Source organism: Hemiscyllium ocellatum, chromosome 7 (assembly GCF_020745735.1).
Source record: "Hemiscyllium ocellatum isolate sHemOce1 chromosome 7, sHemOce1.pat.X.cur, whole genome shotgun sequence".
Classification (NCBI taxonomy): domain Eukaryota; kingdom Metazoa; phylum Chordata; class Chondrichthyes; order Orectolobiformes; family Hemiscylliidae; genus Hemiscyllium; species Hemiscyllium ocellatum.
Window position 1 is genome coordinate 5,571,643 of NC_083407.1, and position 18,524 is coordinate 5,590,166.

Consider the following 18,524-nt stretch of genomic DNA (forward strand, 5'->3'; position numbering starts at 1 on the left):
CCCTCTGACAGTGCGGCACTCCCTCAGTACTGACCCTCTGACAGTGCGACACTCCCTCAGTACTGACCCTCTGACAGTGCGGCACTCCCTCGGTACTGACCCTCTGACAGTGCGGCACTCCCTCAGCACTGACCCTCCGACAGGTTAATCTGTTCAGTATTCTTGAACCAAGAATCTTCATTCAGAGATGTGAGTGTGACCCAGGTACAGGGTGACATTCCCAAACGGGGAGTGATTGGGTGAGTGATGGGAGGATGGGGATGCTAATGGGACAACGGTCAAACCAAGCGTGCTCATCTTTTCCCATCGAATTCTCAATAACTCTCCTGAACCTTTGAGCACTAGGACCCTGGGACAGTCTCTAGGTGGAGATCAGTATATATTGTATGACGTGACAGACTGTCAGCATTTAATCACAGTTCTTCGTAGGTTGAGAATGTTTCCCGCAATGAGGTCTCTGCTGCCCAGGCGACTCTCTGTGCGGCGGGATTGGATAGGTGTCCCATCCTGGCGTTTTACTCCCTTTGGACGCTCTGATGTCAAACACTCCTCAAACATACCTGCATCCACAGAGAGTGCTGCCCTTGGCTACAAACCTGTCCACGCTTTACCAGGGACCAGTGGATGGAGCATCCCCTACTGGATGTTCATCAAGGGTTACTTCCACAAGTTACATCAGCTCCAGGTAAACGAGGACAGGAAGGCGAGCTAGGGCCAGGGGGAGAGAAGGTGGGCACTTACCCGGGCCAGGGGGAGAGAAGGTGGGCACTTACACAGGGCAGGGGGAGAGAGGGACAGAGACACTGGGGAAGGGGGAGAGGGAGAGAGAGACACCTGGGGCGGGGGAGGGGAGAGAAAGAGAGAGAGAGAGAGAGAGAGAGAGAGAGGGACACCTGGGGCAGGGGGAAGAGAGAGAGAGAGACACCTGGGGTGGGGGGGAGAGAGAGAGAGAGAGAGAGAGAGAGAGAGACACCTGAGGCAGGGGAGGGGGGAGAGAGAGAGGGACACCTGGGGCAGGGGGGAGAGAGAGAGAGAGAGAGAGAGAGAGAGAGACACCTGGGGCAGGGGGGAGAGAGAGAGAGAGAGAGAGAGAGAGAGACACCTGAGGCAGGGGAGGGGGGAGAGAGAGAGGGACACCTGGGGCAGGGGGGAGAGAGAGAGAGAGAGAGAGAGAGAGAGACACCTGGGGCAGGGGGGAGAGAGAGAGAGAGAGAGACACCTGGGGTGGGGGGGAGAGAGAGAGGGACACCTGGGGCAGGGGGGAGAGAGAGAGAGAGAGAGACACTGCGCCGTGAAGGGGTGGGGGGGAGAGAGAGAGAGAGAGACACCTGAGGCAGGGGATGGGGGAGAGAGAGAGGGACACGTGGGGCAGGGGGGAGAGAGAGAGAGAGAGAGAGAGACACCTGGGGTGGGGGGGAGAGAGAGAGAGAGAGAGAGACACCTGAGGCAGGGGAGGGGGGAGAGAGAGAGGGACACGTGGGGCAGGGGGGAGAGAGAGAGAGAGAGAGAGAGACACCTGGGGTGGGGGAGGAGAGTCTTGGGACTGTCCTGGGGTAGGGAGAGACTCACCTGGAGAACAGAGAGTAAGACTGGGGACTGACGTGGGAGAGGTGAGGGGGGGGGTGGGGAGGGTTCCCTTCACTCCCTCACAGGCTGGCAGAATGTTGTCATGCAATGTCTATTTGTTGCAAGTCCCTATCTGTTTTACCAATGTCCTTGAGGGAAGGAAATCTGCCGACCTTACCTGGTCTGGAATCTATGTGACTCCACTCCGACCTGCTGTCCCTTCACTGCTGTGTGAAATGTCCTGAAAAACACCCTTTCAAAGGGGCGGTTGGGGCTGGCAGTGAGTGTCTGTGCCATTAGCAAGACTCATGTCCCCCAAAAAATGACAGAAACCATGTACAGGGTTACAGTTAAATGTCGGAGATTGGCATTAAGTGCAAATGCTCACAGAGCCAGCACAGGCTGTGGGCCAAATGGCCTCCTTCTTTATTGTAACGACCCTGTGATCCCGAATACTACCCCCTGAAAGAATATGAACCTGTGGGTTATTGTAGTTCACCTTTGTAACTAAATACGAAATGAAGTTAAAAGTAGGCGTGGAGCAAAAGTTGTGTTTGTAAAGCTAATCGCTAACATTTTATTCTGTTAGCTAATAGAACACAATAAGTTTGGGCCGATGTGGAGAACGGGGGCTTTCGTGAATGTGGCTGACAACAACCTGATCGAACAGGTTTTGCGTCAGGACGAGAAGTATCCTGAGAGGGTGGTGGGAAGCCTCTGGGCAGAACAACGAAAGGTGCAGGGGATGGCAAATGGCATCATTACTGCGTAAGTCATCCTGAACCTCACTACCATGAAATGTAAACAGAAAATGCTGGAAAAACTCAGAGGGTCTGACAGCAACCATAAGCGACGGCAGAATAAGCTCCGTTCCAGAACAGGGTGACCAGACTCGAAATTTATAGAGGTTTACAAAATCCTGAGGGGCATGGATAGGATAAATAGACAAAGTCTTTTCCCTCGGGTGGGGGAGTCCAGAACTAGAGGGCATAGGTTTAGGGGGAGAGGGGAAAGATATAAAAGAGACCTAAGGGGCAACTTTTTCACACAGAGGGTGGTACGTGTATGGGAATGAGCTGCCAGAGGAAGTGGTGGAGGCTGGTACAATTGCAACATTTAAGAGGCATTTGGATGGGTATATGATTAGGAAGGGTTTGGAGGGATATGGGCCGGGTGCTGGCAGGTGGGACTAGATTGGGTTGGGATATCTGGTTGGCATGGACGGGTTGGACCAAAGGCTCTGTTTCCATGCTGTACATCTCTATGACTCTATGACGTTGACTCTGCTTTCTCTCTGCAGCCAGACCTGCTGAGTTTCTCCAGAAATGTCTATGTTTTGCTTCTGTTCTACAGATTCAGCGGTTGTTTGTTTTCTGTCAGTGGGAATGAGCTACACAGAGCTGGTAAAGTAAATATTGCTGAGGAATTAAAGCTGTTGTTACCAGGAAGCACTTGGCAAGTGCAGAGTTGGATTTGTGTGAATATGTGAGCCATTGGGTGGGGCAACTTATTATAAAAGATTAAATTCATTATGTTAAGGTCGTGCCAAATTGATTCCACATATCTGGTTCCCTTATCTCTCATAAAGATCATATCTGGTTTCTCAAATGCACGCACACATACACACACATCTACACGCACACCTGGGGATTGAGGGGGTGGGGATTGTATGGGTGGGATCATAGGTGGGGGGGAGAGGGTAGAAGGACTTCCCATTGCTGCATCACCCCTCCTGCCATTCCCCAGTGGCTGAGACGAGTTAGCACCGGGTGGTGGGGGGTGGGGTTGGGGGAGGGCATGCAGCTCGTTCACCCTGAGGCTAATTGAAGGACTGTTTTGGCCGCCATTGGCAGTTTAGCAGTGACAGGTGGAGCCGTTTACTGCAAGGGTAAAACAGCCCGTCCCTCCCCCTGCACACCCTCCCTGTGAGCTCTGGCTGTGGAACTGGGGGAGTGCAGTCATTGGTAGTCACCTGACAGTGGCCCGCCTCACTGTCCCTGGCGCAGCGCCCCAGTAGACCTCCATGAAAACATACCTTGGGCCCTTCAGGTGGCTGAAGGGGGAGGGGGCTCTCCACTGAGATGAGGAGAAAAGTCTTCCCCCAGAGAGTGGGGAGAATGTGGTTGGAGCCAAAACATTGAATGTTTTGAAGAAGGAGTAAGATACAGTTCTTGGGCCTAAAGGATACAGGGAGAAAGTGGGAATATGGGACTGAGTTGGACGATCAATCAAGGTCATACTGAATGGCAGAGGGGCTGAATGGCCACTCCTATTTTCTATGTTTTTAATGCATGCTCCTTGCCTGCCTGCTATCTGTTATAAGATAACACACTCGGCAGAGTGTGGAGGGAGCTCTTTACTGGATCTATTCCCTTTTGAGAACAGGATAATTAGGGCACTGAGGACTGAGTGAAGAGAGGTTCGAGAAGTAGATTGTAATTCTCATGGACTCGGAGGAACAGGATTGCTTTGGTAGTAAAAACAACAAGGTTCCTTTAAGGCATGGAAAATGACAGATGCTGGCGATCACAGTGGGTCAGACAGCATCCATAGAGAGTTAAAAATCACACAACACCAGGTTATAGTCCAACAGGTTTCATTGGAAGGACTAGCTTTCGGAGCGCCGCTCCTTCGTCAGGTGGTTATGGGGTGTACCATCAAAAGCTAGTGCTTCCAGATAAACCAGTTGGACTATAACCTGGTGTGGTGTGATTTTTAACTTTATACACCCCAGTCAAACACCAGCTCCTCCACATCATGGCTTTTAACTCTCTATGGATGTTGTCTGACCTGTTGTGATCTCCAGGAGGTGTAGAAGTCGATGTTTCGGGTGTAACCCTTCTCCAGGACTGGTTTCTGCCTGGCTTGCTGTGTTCTTCCAGCCTCCTGCCCTGTCTACCTAGGATTCGAATATCTGCAGTTTTTTCTGTCTCTAACCAAGTTTGTGCCACTGTGTGACGCCTCCACTTTGAAGAAGCTCTCTCCCTCCCTCAGGCGCGCACTCAGTGAGTCCCTTTCTCACTGCCACAGCACTGTCACCTCCTCAGCCTTGCAGGACATTCTTAGGCCATGTTTGGAATATTGTGTGCAATTCTGGTCTCACTGCTATAGGAACGACGTTGTGTAACTTGAAAGGGTTCCGAAAAGATTTACAAGAATGTTGTCAGGGTTGGAGGGTTTGAGCTACAGGAAGAGGCTGAACAGGCTGGGGCTGTTTTCCCTGGAGTGTCGGAAGCTGAGGGCCACTTTATAGAGGTTTATAAAATTAGGAGGAGCATGGACAGGGTAAATAGACAAGGTCTTTTCCCTGGGAGTCCGAAACTAGAGGGCGCAGGTTTAGGGTGAGAGGGGAAAGATATAAAAGAGAACTATGGGGCAACATTTTCACACAGAGGGTGGTACGTGTATGGAATGAGCTGTCAGGGGATGTGGTGGAGGCTGATACAACTGCAACATTTAAAAGGCATTTGGATGGGAATATAAATAGGAAGTGTTTAGAAAGATATGGGTCAAGTGCTGGCAGCTGGGACTAGATTGGGTTGGGATATCTGGTCAGCATGGATAGGTTGGACTGGAGGGTCAGTTCCTGTGCTGTGCCTCTCTGTGGCTCTATGTTATGATCAGAAAAACAAAATACTGCAGATTGTTGGAATCAGAAACAAAATTAGAAGTTGCTGGAAAACCTCAGCAGGTCTGGCAGCATCTGTGAGCAGAAAGCGGAGTTAATGTTTCAGGGGCAATGACCCTTCTTCAGTTCTGAACCGTCACTCTTGATAAACCAGGGCAAAAATTATATTCTTCAAATACCGTGACATTTACTGTATTCTTCTGTCCAATTATTACACCTTTGTAAGAATTCATTTACCTCAGTGTAAATAAACCCGTTCAGTCGAATGGCTACACAAAATATCGACAGTTAATTTAATTTCGAGTCAATTTCTCCTCAAATACCATGACCCACTGTCATGTCCTGGTAATTCCAATGGGGGTGTGAGTGAGAAAGCTCTCTTCTGCTAAATTCTATTTAAGACAAAGTTGCAATGTTGTGTAAGTGATTGATAAACTATAACAGTGATATGTATACCCCCTAGTGTTGTGTTTCCATAACGTAGTGTGTGTTTTTACATTAATTGTATGGGAGCCACTTGATTATTCAGAATATTTGATCAATTAGCACACGCCTGGTCATTTAGATGCTGGATAATGAAAGGTTTACCGTATTGTGAAGGAGAGTGATGAGAGAGAGGACAGAGGCTGCTGGAATGGGCAAAGACTTTGCAGATGAGATTTAATGTTGAGGATTACAAAGTGATTCATTTTGGTAGGCAGGGCGATACCAGCTGGCAGAGACAGTTGTAAAGTGGGTGGAGGAGCAGAAATCCCCTGGGAATGTTTATTCAGACAAACAAATGTGGCCAACAGGGTGAAAGGTGGGCACGTAGGAGGCTGGAGAAACACAGCAAGCCAGGCAGCATCAGGAGGTGGGGACGATGACGTTTTTCATGATGCTGCCTGCCTTGAAGTGTTCCTCCAGCCTTCTGCCGGTCTACTTTGGATTCTAGAATCTGCAGGTTTATTTTGTCTCTAACTAAATCAGGGCGAAAAGGAAGTTAAAAAGGCACATGGGATTCTGGACATTATAAACAGGACTACAGTGTTACAGAAGCAAGAGACCTTTATAAAACATTGATTCAGCCTCAACTAGAGAATCAAGCCCAATATCTCTGGCAAGATGTGAATTCCTGAGAGGACGTGATGATCATTTATGAGATTATTACCAGGGAAGAAGGATTTGCCTTCATTAGGAAAAGCCATTAAGCTCTCTTCCAGGGTGAGCAGAGTTAGTGGAGGTGTTGGGGAGTGATGAGGGGCCGAGACAGAATAGCCAGGGGAGTATGTTCCTATGAGCAGAAGAATTGACAATCACTTGACACTGACTTAAGGTGATTGGCAAAACAAGCATTGGGAACACTTTCAAAGTGAAAGATTAGTGTCTGAGAGTGTGGGGGGAGGGAGGTTGACTGGAAGGGTTAGGGTCTGGAGTGTACTGTCTGAGAGTGTGGGGGAGGGGGAGGTTCACTCGAGGGGTTAGGGTCTGGGGTGTACTGTCTGAGAGTGTGGGTGAGGGGGAGGTTCACTCGAGGGGTTAGGGTCTGGAGTGTACTGTCTGAGAGTGTGGGGGAGGGGGAGGTTCACTCGAGGGGTTAGGGTCTGGGGTGTACTGTCTGAGAGTGTGGGGGAGGGGGAGGTTCACTCGAGGGGTTAGGGTCTGGAGTGTACTGTCTGAGAGTGTGGGGGGAGGGGGAGGTTCACTCGAGGGGTCAGGGGCTACAGTGTACTGTCTGAGAGTGGGGGGAGGGGGAGGTTCACTCGAGGGGTTAGGGTCTGGAGTGTACTGTCTGAGAGTGTGAGGGGAGGGCGAGGTTCACTCGAGGGGTTAGGGTCTGGAGTGTACTGTCTGAGAGTGTGGGGGAGGGAGGTTCGATGACAGATTTCAGAAGGGAATTGTAATAACCACCGCAATGGAAAGGTGACGTTTTTCAAGGCCGTGGCTGGGGAGAGGGAACTACATTTGTTCTGTTGCACAGAGCGTGCACAGAGACGGCAGGCGTACCAATCTGTCTCTGGGCCGGAACTATTTTCTGATTCTGGAATAATGGGTTTAAGAATAATCAAACCTCCAAGTGAGCACGGTATAAATAAATGATGGTTATAATGAAATTCTTACTCCAAAATACAATACTTATATTTTACATCTTTTTTAGCTCTAAATACACCTTTTAAAATACATCTTTTTTAGCTCTAACTCCATCTAAATACATCTGTGCTATTTCATGTGATCATTTTGTAGTCATGAATTTTCTTTACTTTCTGACTAAATGTGTGGCTCTTGACTTTCACACTGGATTTTATTTGTGACTAACTTACATTTACTGCTGTCTGTTTCAGGGCTCTCCCTCAAATGGAAACATTCTCCCCGCTTTCACTCAGTTAAACACCTTGAGAAGTTTAAAGACCTCGATCAGATCAGAGTTCCAACCTCTTCAGTCTTTCTAAGAGTTCATACCTTTTAAAAACATTTCCAGTGCCTTCATGATCCTTTTTATTCTATGGAATCCAGAGCTGTGTAGGATAACTCCTCATTTCCCCTCCCCCCACCTTGTCTCAGTCGGTTCCCTCAACTCAGCACCGCCCCCCTAACCTGCAATCCTCTTCCTGACCTCTCCGCCCCCACCCCACTCCGGCCTATCACCCTCACCTTGACCTCCTTCCACCTATCCCACCTCCATCGCCCCTCCCCCAAGTCCCTCCTCCCTACCTTTTATCTTAGCCTGCTTGGCTACTCTCTCTCATTCCTGATGAAGGGCTTATGCTCGAAACGTCGAATTCTCTATTCCTGAGATGCTGCCTGACCTGCTGCGCTTTAAGCAGCAACACATTTTCAGCTCTGATCTCCAGCATCTGCAGACCTCACTTTTTCCCCTAAATAAGACCATAAGGGATAGAAGCAGAGCAAGGCCATTCAGCCCATTGACTCTGCTCTGCCATTCAATGAGATCATAGAATCCCTACAGTGTGGAAGCAGGCCATTTGGACCATCAAGTCCATACTGACCCTCTGAAGAGCATCCCACCCACCCTCTACCCTATCTCTGCATTTCCCATGGTTAATCCACCAAGCCTGCACATCATGGACAATTTACCTAACATGTGCATCTTTGGACTGGGGGAGGAAACCAGAGCGCCCAGAGGAAACCCACGAAGAGAATGTGCAAACTCTCCACAGACAGTTGCCTGAGGCTGGAATCGAACCCAAGTCCCTGATGCTGTGAGGCAGCAATGCTAACCACTGAGCTACCAGCTCAGGTCATGGTACACCTGATAATCCTCAACTCCCCTTTCTTGCCTTTTCCCCCCTAACCCTTTGATTCCCCTTCCTGATTAAACATCTGGCTGTCACAGCCTTGAATATACTTCATGACCATAATGTGTTGTAATGCTTTGTTGATTCCATCGTGTTAAGAAGCAGCTGTGAACCAATCAATGATCTCCTTAAGTCTCCCTGGTCTTTTGCCCCCTCAGGGAGGGTGAGGAATGGTACAGACTGCGGACCTTGCTTAATGAGAGGATGTTGAAGCCACAGGGTGCTCTGCTATATCAGGGCGTTATCAATGAGGTGTTAACTGATTTCATTGACCGTATCCAGCGACTGCGCTTGGCGAGTGAATCTGGGGTCACGGTGCGCAACATTACAACGGAACTGCAGAAGTACACTTTTGAAGGTGAGGCCACTGCCGGGCTATCAGACCGTGATGTTGTTAGGGGCAGGTTGGGGGAGGGTGGAATGGGGCTCGGGGCTGTTTTCCCACGAGTTATTTTCATGGCGGGGAGAAACTATCTTGTTGATACTGCTTTCATTTCATTCCACTCTTGCAGTTTACATCCTGAGCGACTGTGATGATAGTGGATGTAGGTTTCCTCGCTGAGCTGGAAGGTTCATTTCCAGACGTTTCGTCACCCTACTAGGTAACATCTTCAGTGGGCCTCAGGCGAAGCAATGCTGAAAATTCCTGCTTTCTATTTATGTGTTTGGGTTTCTTTGGGTTGGTGATGTCATTTCCTGTGGTGATGTTATTGCCTGTGGAGAAGTCACTTCCTTTTCCTTTTCTCAGGGGGTGGTAGATGGGGTCTAACCCGATGTGTTTGTTGGTAGAGTTCCGGTTGGAATGCCGTGATTCTAGGAATTCTCGTGCGTGTCTTTGTTTAGCCTGTCCTAGGATGGATGTGTTGTCCCAGTCGAAGTGGTGTTCTTCCTCACCCATATGTGAGGATACTAGTGAGAGAGGGTCATGTTGTTTTGTGGCTAGTTGGTGTTCATGTATTCTGGTGGCTAGTTTTCTGCATATTTTTTGTCCAATGAAGTGTTTATTACATTGTGAGAAAAGGAACAGGAAGTGACTTCACCACAGGAAATGACATCACCAACCCAAAGAAATCCAAACACATAAATAGAAAGCAGGAATTTTCAGCATTGCTTCGCCTGAGGCCCACTGAAGATGTTACCGAGTAAGGTAACGAAACGTCTGGAAATGAACCTTCCAGCTCAGCGAACAAACCTACATCCAAAACCTCAACCTGAGCTACAAGTCTTCTCAAAACTGGCTGTGATGATAGTGGCATATGGGTAATGGACACAAAGGTCCCAAGCTAATATACTGAGTTCGAAGGGAATCAAGAGATCTGGGGAACGGCAGGAAAATGGAGTTGAGGATTATCAGATCAGACATCAAAGCGCTGAATGAAGGAGCAGACTAAATGGGCTGAATGGCCTACTTCTGCTCCTATGTCTTAATGGGTTGTTGGTTGGGTGTTCCCCCTCTCTTTAATGTCAGGTAATGTGTCAATTTAATCATCTATCTAGTGGGGCAGTGGCTGGTTCTTGGTGAGAGCTAATAGTGATGCTTCTCTTGTTGAACAGCGATTGCTGCCATCCTGCTTGAGATCCGCATGGGCTGTCTGCAGGAGAAGATTCCAGAAGAAACGCAGAAATTCATCACTGCTGTCGCAACAATGTTGCGTTCGCTGGTCTACTGCGAATATTTACCAAAGTGGACAAGGAACTGGCTGCCATTTTGGAAGCAGTACCTTCAGGCCTGGGATGACATGTTCGCCTTTGGTACGAGGAATCTCTTTGCATCTCAGAATCCATTGTTGGTGACATCAGAATTCCCCAGACGCAGAAATACCTCGTTTTAAAACTCACACCCTCATTTTCCAAACCCTCATGGTCTAGTCATAGAATTCTAAAGGGCCAAAGGAGGCCGTTCAAACCATCGAGTCTGTACCAGCGCCTGACAGAGCTAACCTCCCAGCTAGTCCCATTCTCTGTAACCCCCCTCAAAAGCTTTCTCTATTGAAGCCTCCCCCACTCTCCCAGGCAGCGCATTCCAAATCCTAGTAACCCTCTCCGAGGAAAGGAGTTTCTCCCCAGAGGGTGGTGCGTGTATGGAATGAGCTGCCAGAGGAAGTGGTGGAGGCTGGTACAAGTACAGCATTTACAGGGCATTTGGATGGGTAGATGAATAGGAAGGGTTTGGAGGGATATGGCCCGGGTGCTGGCAGGTGGGACTAGATTGGGTTGGGATATCTGGTCGGCATGGATGGGTTGGACTGAAGGGTCTGTTTCTATGGTGTACATCTCTATGACTCTATCTCACTCTGAGTTCTTGCTGACCATCTTGAAAGTGTGACCCCCTAGTTACTGACATACCAACCTAGTGGAAATAGAATACCCTTCTTTACTCTGTCAAAACTGTTCATCATTTTGAACACCTTTCTAAGGTCACCATGATCTTCTCTGCTCCGAGGAGATTAAGCCCAATCTCTCTGGTCTTTCCCTGTATCTCAAGTCCTTCTTTCCTGGGATCATTCCAGGAAATCCCCTTTGAACTCTCTCCAGGGCTTTAGCATCCTTCCTTGAATAAAGTGCCCAGATCTGAACACGATGCTCCAAACGTGGCCTGACCAAAAATGTGGCATCACTTCCTTGCTTTTACATCTATTTATAAACACAAGCCATTTCCTATTGCCTCAGGCTCAGTTAACACTCCCTGTGTTCCTCTCCTCTTCCCTCTAGACTGTTAAAAATCACACAACACCAGGTTATAGTCCAACAGGTTTAATTGGAAGCACACTAGCTTTCAGAGCGACGCTCCTTCATCAGGTGGTGGTGGAAGGCTCAATCCTAACTGAATTTATAGCGTGATGTAACTGAAATTAGATTAGATTAGATTACTTACAGTGTGTAAACAGGCCCTTCGGCCCAACAAGTCCACACCGACCCGCCGAAGCGCAACCCACCCAGACCCCTACATTTACCCCTTACCTAATACTGCGGGCAATTTAGCTGTCAATAAATGTGGTGCTGGAAAAGCACAGCAGGTCAGGCAGCATCCGAGGAGCAGGAAAATCAACGTTTCAGATCGACACCTTATCACTTATATTGATCTGTCCACTCACACAAACATGAACACAGCTAGTGGTTGAAGTGAATCCAAATATTCTGGGGGGAATGTTTGCGAATGCTCTTCGGGAGGGTTTAAACTAATTCAGCAGGGGAATGGGTGCCTAAATTGTATTTCCAGTGTCCAGGAGGTTGAGAGTAGTGAGGTCAGAAATAAGGTTTCAAGGTGGCAAGATGGCACCCGTAAGCAGTAAGTTGGTTTGAAGTGTGTCTACTTCAACGCCAGGCGCATCCAAAATAAGGTGGGGGAACTGGCAGCATGGGTTGGTACCTGGGACTTCGATGTTGTGGCCATTTTGGAGACATGGTTAGAGCAGGGACAGGAATGGTTGTTGCAGGTTCCAGGATTTAGATGTTTCAGTCAGAACAGAAAAGATGGTAAAAGAGGGGGAGGTGTGGCATTGTTCGTCAAGGGCAGTATTATTGATGCAGAAAGGACGTTTGAGGACTTGTCTACTGGGGTAGTGTGGACTGAGTTTAGAAACAGGAAAGGAGAGGTTATCCTGTTGGGAGTTTTCTATAGGCCTCCAAATTGTTCCAGGGATGTAGAGGAAAGGATAGCAAAGATGATTCTCGACAGGAGCGAGAGTAAAAGGGCAAATGTTATGGGAGACTTTAACTTTTCAAATATTGACTGGAAATACTATACTTCAAGTACTTTAGATGGGTCAGTTTTTGTCCAGTGTGTGCAGGAGGGTTTCCTGACACAGTATGTAGACAGGCCAACAAGGGGCGAGGCTACATTAGATTTAGTATTGGGTAATGAACCCAGCCAGGTGTTAGATTTGAAGGTAGGTGAGCACTTTGGTAATAGTGACCACAATTCAGTTATGTCTACTTTAGCGATGCAAAGGGATAGGTATATACAGTAGAGGGCAAGAGCTGCAGATGGGGGAAAGGTAATTATGATGTGATTAGGCAAGATTTAGGATGCATAGGATGAGGAAGGAAACTGCAGGGAGGGGCGCCATTGAAATGTGGAGCTTATTCAAGGAACAGCTACTGCATGTCCTTGATAAGTATGTACCTGTCAGGCTGGGAGGAAGTGGTCAAGCGAGAGAAGTTGAACCTCTTGTCATGGGGAAGAAGATGGCTTATGTTAGGTTGAGACGTAAAGGCTCAGTTAGGGCGCTTGAGAGTTACAAGTTAGCCAGGAAAGACCTAAAGAAAGAGCTAAGAAGAGCCAGGAGGGGACATGAGAAGTCATTGGCGGATAGGATCAGGGTAAACCCTAATGCTTTCTATGGGTATATTAGGAATAAAAGCATGATTATAGTAAGATTGGGGCCAGTCAAGGACAGTATGGAAAGTTGTGCATGGAGTCCAAGGAGATAAGAGAAGCGCTAAATGAATATTTTTTGTCTGTATTCACATTGGAAAAAGATAATGTTGTCGAGGAGAATACTGAGGTACAGGTGACTAAATTAGACAGGATTGAGGTTCACAAGGGGGAGGTGTTAGCAAGTCTGAAAAGTGTGAAAGTAGATAAGTCCCCTGGGCCGGATGGGATTTATCCTAGGATTCTCTGGGAAGCCAGGGAGGAGATTGCAGAGCCTTTGCCTTTGATCTTCATGTCATCATTGTCAACAGGCATAGTACTAGAACACTGGAGGATAGCAAACGTTGCCCCTTGATCAAAGAGAGTAGAGACAACCCTGGTAATTGTAGACCAGTGAGCCTTACTTCAGTTGTGGGTAAAGTGTTGGAGAAGTTTACAAGAGATAGGATTTATAATCATCTAGAAAGGAATAAGTTGATTAGAGATAGTCAGCATGGTTTTGTAAAGGGGATGCCTCACAAATCTTATTGAGTTCTTTAAGAAAGTGACCAAACAGGTAGATGAGAGTAAGGTGGTTGATGTGGTGTATATGGATTTCAGTAAGGGGTTTGATAATGTTAGGTTATTGCATAAAATACGAAGGCATGGGATTGAGTGGTTTGGATCAGAAATTGGGTGGCTGAAAGATGACATAAGGTGGTGGTTAATGGGAAGTGTTCATTCTGGAGTCAGTTACTAGTGTGGTACCGCAAGGATCTGTTTTGGGTCCAAGGCTGTTTATCATTTTTATAAATGACCTGGATGAGGGCGCAGAGGGGTGAATTAGTAAATTTGCAGATGATACTAAGGTCGGTGGAGTTGTGGATAGTGCTGAAGGATGTTGTAGGTTACAGAGGGACATAGATAAGCTGCAGAGCTGGGATGAGGGGTGGCAAATGGAGTTTAATGCAGAAAAGTGTGAGGTGATTCACTTTGGAAGGAGCAACAGGAATGCAGAGTACTGGGCTAATGGTAAGATTCTTGGTAGTGTAGATGAGCAGAGAGATCTCGGTGTCCATGTACATAGATCCCTGAAAGTTGCCACCCAGGATGATAGGATTGTTAAGAAAGCATACAGTGTGTTAGCTTTTATTGGTAGAGGGATTGAGTTTGGAGCCATGAGGTCATGCTGCAGCTGTACAAAACTCTGGTGCAGCCGCACTTGGAGTATTGTGTACAGTTCTGGTCACCGCATTATATGAAGGATGTGGAAGCTTTGGAAAGGGTTCAGAGGAGATTTACTGGGATGTTGCTGGTATGGAGGGAAGGTCTTATGAGGAAAGGCTGAGGGACCTGAGGCTGTTTTTGTTAGAGAGAAGGAGGTTGAGAGGTGATTTGGTTGAGCTATATAAAATAATCAGAGGGCCCAAGATAATCATATGGTGGACAGTGAGAACCACGTTTCCTCTGATAGTGATGGCTAGCACGAGGGGATGTGGGTTTAAATTAAGGGGTGATAGATATAGGGCAGATGTCAGAGGTAGGTTCTGTACTCAGAGAGTAGTAGAGGAATGGAATACCCTGTCAGCAACTTCAGTAAACTTGCCAACTTCCAGGGCATTTCAATGGTTATTGGATAAACATATGGGTGAGAATGGAATAGTGTAGGTTAGATGGGCTTCAGATTGGTTTCACAGGTCGGCACAACATCGAGGGCCGAAGGGCCGGTACTGTGCTGCACTGTAATGTTCTATATTCTATGAACTGAGGAGTGTGTGCTAGCTATTGGAGATGGTTCGAGACATAAAAAATCTCCAGATGCTGGAATCCAAAGTAGTGGGTACGGAACTGGTCTGGCTTAGTCTAATATTGTACAGGAAATGGTCTGGCTTAGTCTAATATTGTACAGGAACTGGATTCAATTCCTGCCATAACAACGGTTGGAATTTCAATTCCCCTAATATGTCTTGAGAGCTAATGATGATGACTGTATCAGCTATTATTGATTCATGTTTAAAAAGATATAGAAAAGTGTAATTTCAGAGATTTAACACAGAACATTTCCTGCACTTATGAACTGTGCCTTTATATCCTGCATTGTGTATAAATCGACTTGTGAACAGAACTTCTTCACAACGTGGGGACTGCCAATGTAATTTACTAATGTCCTTCAGTAACAGCAATCTGCCATCTCTTCCCTGGCCTGGCCTATAGGTGACTCCAGACTGCAACAATGTGCTTGAATCCTGCCACAGTTAGTGCTTCCAATTAAACCTGCTGGACTATAACTTGGTGCTGTGTGATTTTTAACTGAATCCGACTGGATAAACCGAAAACAAAGAATTGTGGATGCTGGAAATCTGATACAAAAACAGATCTGTAACAACTGGTAGTGGGAGAGGCTGTGGCCTAGTGGTATTATTGTGAGGCCGTTAATCCAGAGACCCCCAGGTAACGTTCTGGGGCCCCAGGTCCTGCTATGGCAGATGGTGTAATCTGAACTCAGTAAAATCTGGAAACAAGAGCCTAATGATGACTGTGATTCCATTGTCGATTGTGAGAAAAACCTATCTGGGTCACTAGTGTCCTTTAGGGAAGGGAATCTGCCATCCTTACCCAGTCTGGTCTACATGTGACTCCAGACACACAGCGATGTGTGGTTGACTCTTAACTGCCCCCTGGGCAATTAGGAATGGCTTAGCTAGTTACACCCTCATCCTGTGAGTGAATTAACAAAAAACATCTGTGCAGAGAAACGTTCTGTTCTGAAGCAGGGATCACTGGGCCCGAACTTGAACTCTGCCTCTCTCTCTCTCTCTCTCTCTCCACAGATGCTTCCAGAGTTTTTCCAGCAATTTCTGTTTCTGTTGTGGTTGATGCTTAACATCCCCTGTCGAGTAAAAAATGAGGTCTGCAGATGCTGGAGATCACAGCTGCAAATGTGTTGCTGGTCAAAGCACAGCAGGCCAGGCAGCATCTCAGGAGTAGAGAATTCGACGTTTCGAGCATAAGCCCTTCATCAGGAAATGGTGATGAAGGGCTTATGCTCGAAACGTCGAATTCTCTATTCCTGAGATGCTGCCTGGCCTGCTGTGCTTTGACCAGCAACACATTTGCAGCTAACATCCCCTGTCGACTAGTCATGAGGAAACTCAGCTCAAGGGCAATTAGGGACGGGCAATAAATACTGGCCTTGCCCAGTGATGCCCACGTTTCATGAAAGCAGAAGGAATATTTCTGATTGTGTCTCCTGCCTTTTTTTTTCTCGCCAGCTAGAAAAGCTGTGGACAAGAAGATGGTGCAGATTCGAGAACTGATGGACGCTGGGCATTCGGTGGAAGGGCACTATCTGACCCACCTGCTGACCAGTGAGATGAACCAGTCTGAGATATACAGCAGCATCACTGAACTCCTTTTGGGTGGAGTGGACACGGTCAGTGACCATCAGAATATTTCAGTTGTTCTCTGGGAGTGGGCTGTGATGTGGAATCTCAGTGAATGGTTGGAAACAGGATAGCTTACGGAGTTAGTGAATGGACCCCTGTACTCTCCACCACTGGTCTCTTACTCATCAATCCACCCTGGTTACTGTGCATTCACCTGCTTCAGAATTGAGATTGGAATCTGCTCCCTAAATCTCTCGTTCCTCTCCTCCTTCCGCATGGGGCACTAAGGGCCGAATGAAATTATCGCGAAACCGGTAAACTGGAAATCCAGGTAATGTTCAGGGGATCCGGGTTCAACTTCCACAATGGCAGATGGTGGATCTAGAATCAAATAAAAAGTCTAATGATGGCCATGAATCCATTGTCAATTGTAAACACCGATCGGGGTCACTAATGTCCCTTCAGGAAGGAAACTGCCATCCTTGCCTGGTCTGGCCTCCATGTGACTCCAGACCCAGCAATGGGGTTGATTCCAAACTGCTCTCTGGGCAATGAATACTGACCTACTCAGTGATGCCCATGTCCTGTGAACACATTTTTTTAAAAAGTACGACTGTTGCTTATCTCAGATGGGCTGGACAGAGGTATAGAGGCATAGAGTCCTAGAGATGTACAGCATGGAAACAGTCCAACCTATTTATGCCGACCAGATATCCCAACCCAATCTAGTCCCACCTGCCAGCACACGGTCCATATCCCTCCAAACCCTTCCTATTCATATACCTATCCAGATGCCTCTTAAATCCTGTGATTGTACCAGCCTCCACCACTTCCTCTGGCAGCTGATTCCATACACGTACCACCCCCTGCTTGAAAAAGTTGCCCCTTAGGTCTCTTTTATATCTTTCCCCTCTCACCCTAAACCTATGCCCTCTAGTTCTGGACTCCCCGACTCCAGGGAAAAGGCTTTGTCTATTTATCCTATCCATGCCCCTCATAATTTTGTAAACCTCTATAAGGTCACTCCTCAGCCTCCGACGCTTCAGGGAAAACAGCCCCAGCCTGTTCAGCCTCTCCCTGTAGCTCAAATTCTCGAACCCTGGCAACATCCTTATAAATCTTTTCTGAACCTTTTCAAGTTTCACAGCATCTTTCCCATAGGAAGGAGACCAGAATTGCACCCAATATTCCAACAGTGGTCTAACCAATGTCCTGTACAGCCGCAACATGACCTCCCAACTCCTGTACTAAATACTCTGACCAATAAAGGAAAGCATACCAAACACCTTCTTCACTATCCTATCTACCTGTGACTCCACTTTCAAGGAGCTATGAACCTGCACTCCGAGGTCTCTTTGTTCAGCAACACTCCCTCGGACCTTACCATTAAATGTATAAGTCCCGCTAAGATTTGCTTTCCCATAATGAAGCACCTCGCATTTATCTGAATTAAACTCCATCTGCCTCTTCTCAGCCCATTGGCCCATCTGGTCAAGATCCTGTTTTAATCTGAGGTAACCCTCTTCGCTGTCCACTACACCTCCAATTTTGGCATCTTTTGCAAACTTACTAACTATATCTCTTATGCTCGCATCCAAATCATTTATGTAAATGACAATAAGTAGAGGGCCCAGCACCAATCCTTGTGGCACTCCACTGGTCACAGGCCTCCAGTCTGAAAAACAACCCTCCACCACCACCCTCTGTCTTCTACCTTTGAGCCAGTTCTGTATCCAAATGGCTAGTTCTCCCTGTATTCCACGAGATCTAACTTTGTTAATCAGTCTCCCATGGGGAACCTTATCTAACGCCTTACTGAAGTCCATATAGATCACATCTACCACTCTGCCCTCATCAATCTTCTTTGTTACTTCTTCAAAAAACTCAATCGAGTTTGTGAGGCATGATTTCCCACGCACAAAGCCATGTTGACTATCCCAAATCAATCCTTGCCTTTCCAAATACATGTACATCCTGTCCCTCAGGATTCCCTCCAACAACTTACCCACCACCGAGGTCAGGTTCCCTGGCTTGTCTTTACCGCCCTTCTTAAACAGTGGCACTACGTTAGCCAACCTCCAGTCTTCCAGCACCTCACCTGTGACTATCGATGATACAAATATCTCAGCAAGAGGCCCAGCAATCACTTGTCTAGCTTCCCACAGAGTTCTCGGGTACACCTGATCAGGTCCTGGGGATATATTCACCTTTACCCATTTCAAGACATCCAACACTTCCTCCTCTGTAATCTGGACATTTTGCAAGATGTCACCATCTATTTCCCTACAGTC

General features: G+C 47.4%; 1 protein-coding gene across 1 annotated transcript in view; it reads left to right on the top strand.

Annotated features, from left to right (window-relative positions):
* Positions 1-406: 406 nt before the first annotated feature.
* The window catches only part of LOC132817700 (sterol 26-hydroxylase, mitochondrial-like), a 45,431-nt gene continuing 27,313 nt past the window's right edge, over positions 407-18,524 (top strand). Inside the window, exons 1-5 of the mRNA XM_060828219.1 lie at positions 407-685; positions 2,156-2,334; positions 8,649-8,848; positions 10,045-10,242; positions 16,120-16,280. Coding sequence (XP_060684202.1) covers positions 437-685; positions 2,156-2,334; positions 8,649-8,848; positions 10,045-10,242; positions 16,120-16,280 — 987 coding nt within the window. The 5' untranslated portion in view covers positions 407-436. The remainder of the gene's footprint in view (positions 686-2,155; positions 2,335-8,648; positions 8,849-10,044; positions 10,243-16,119; positions 16,281-18,524) is intronic.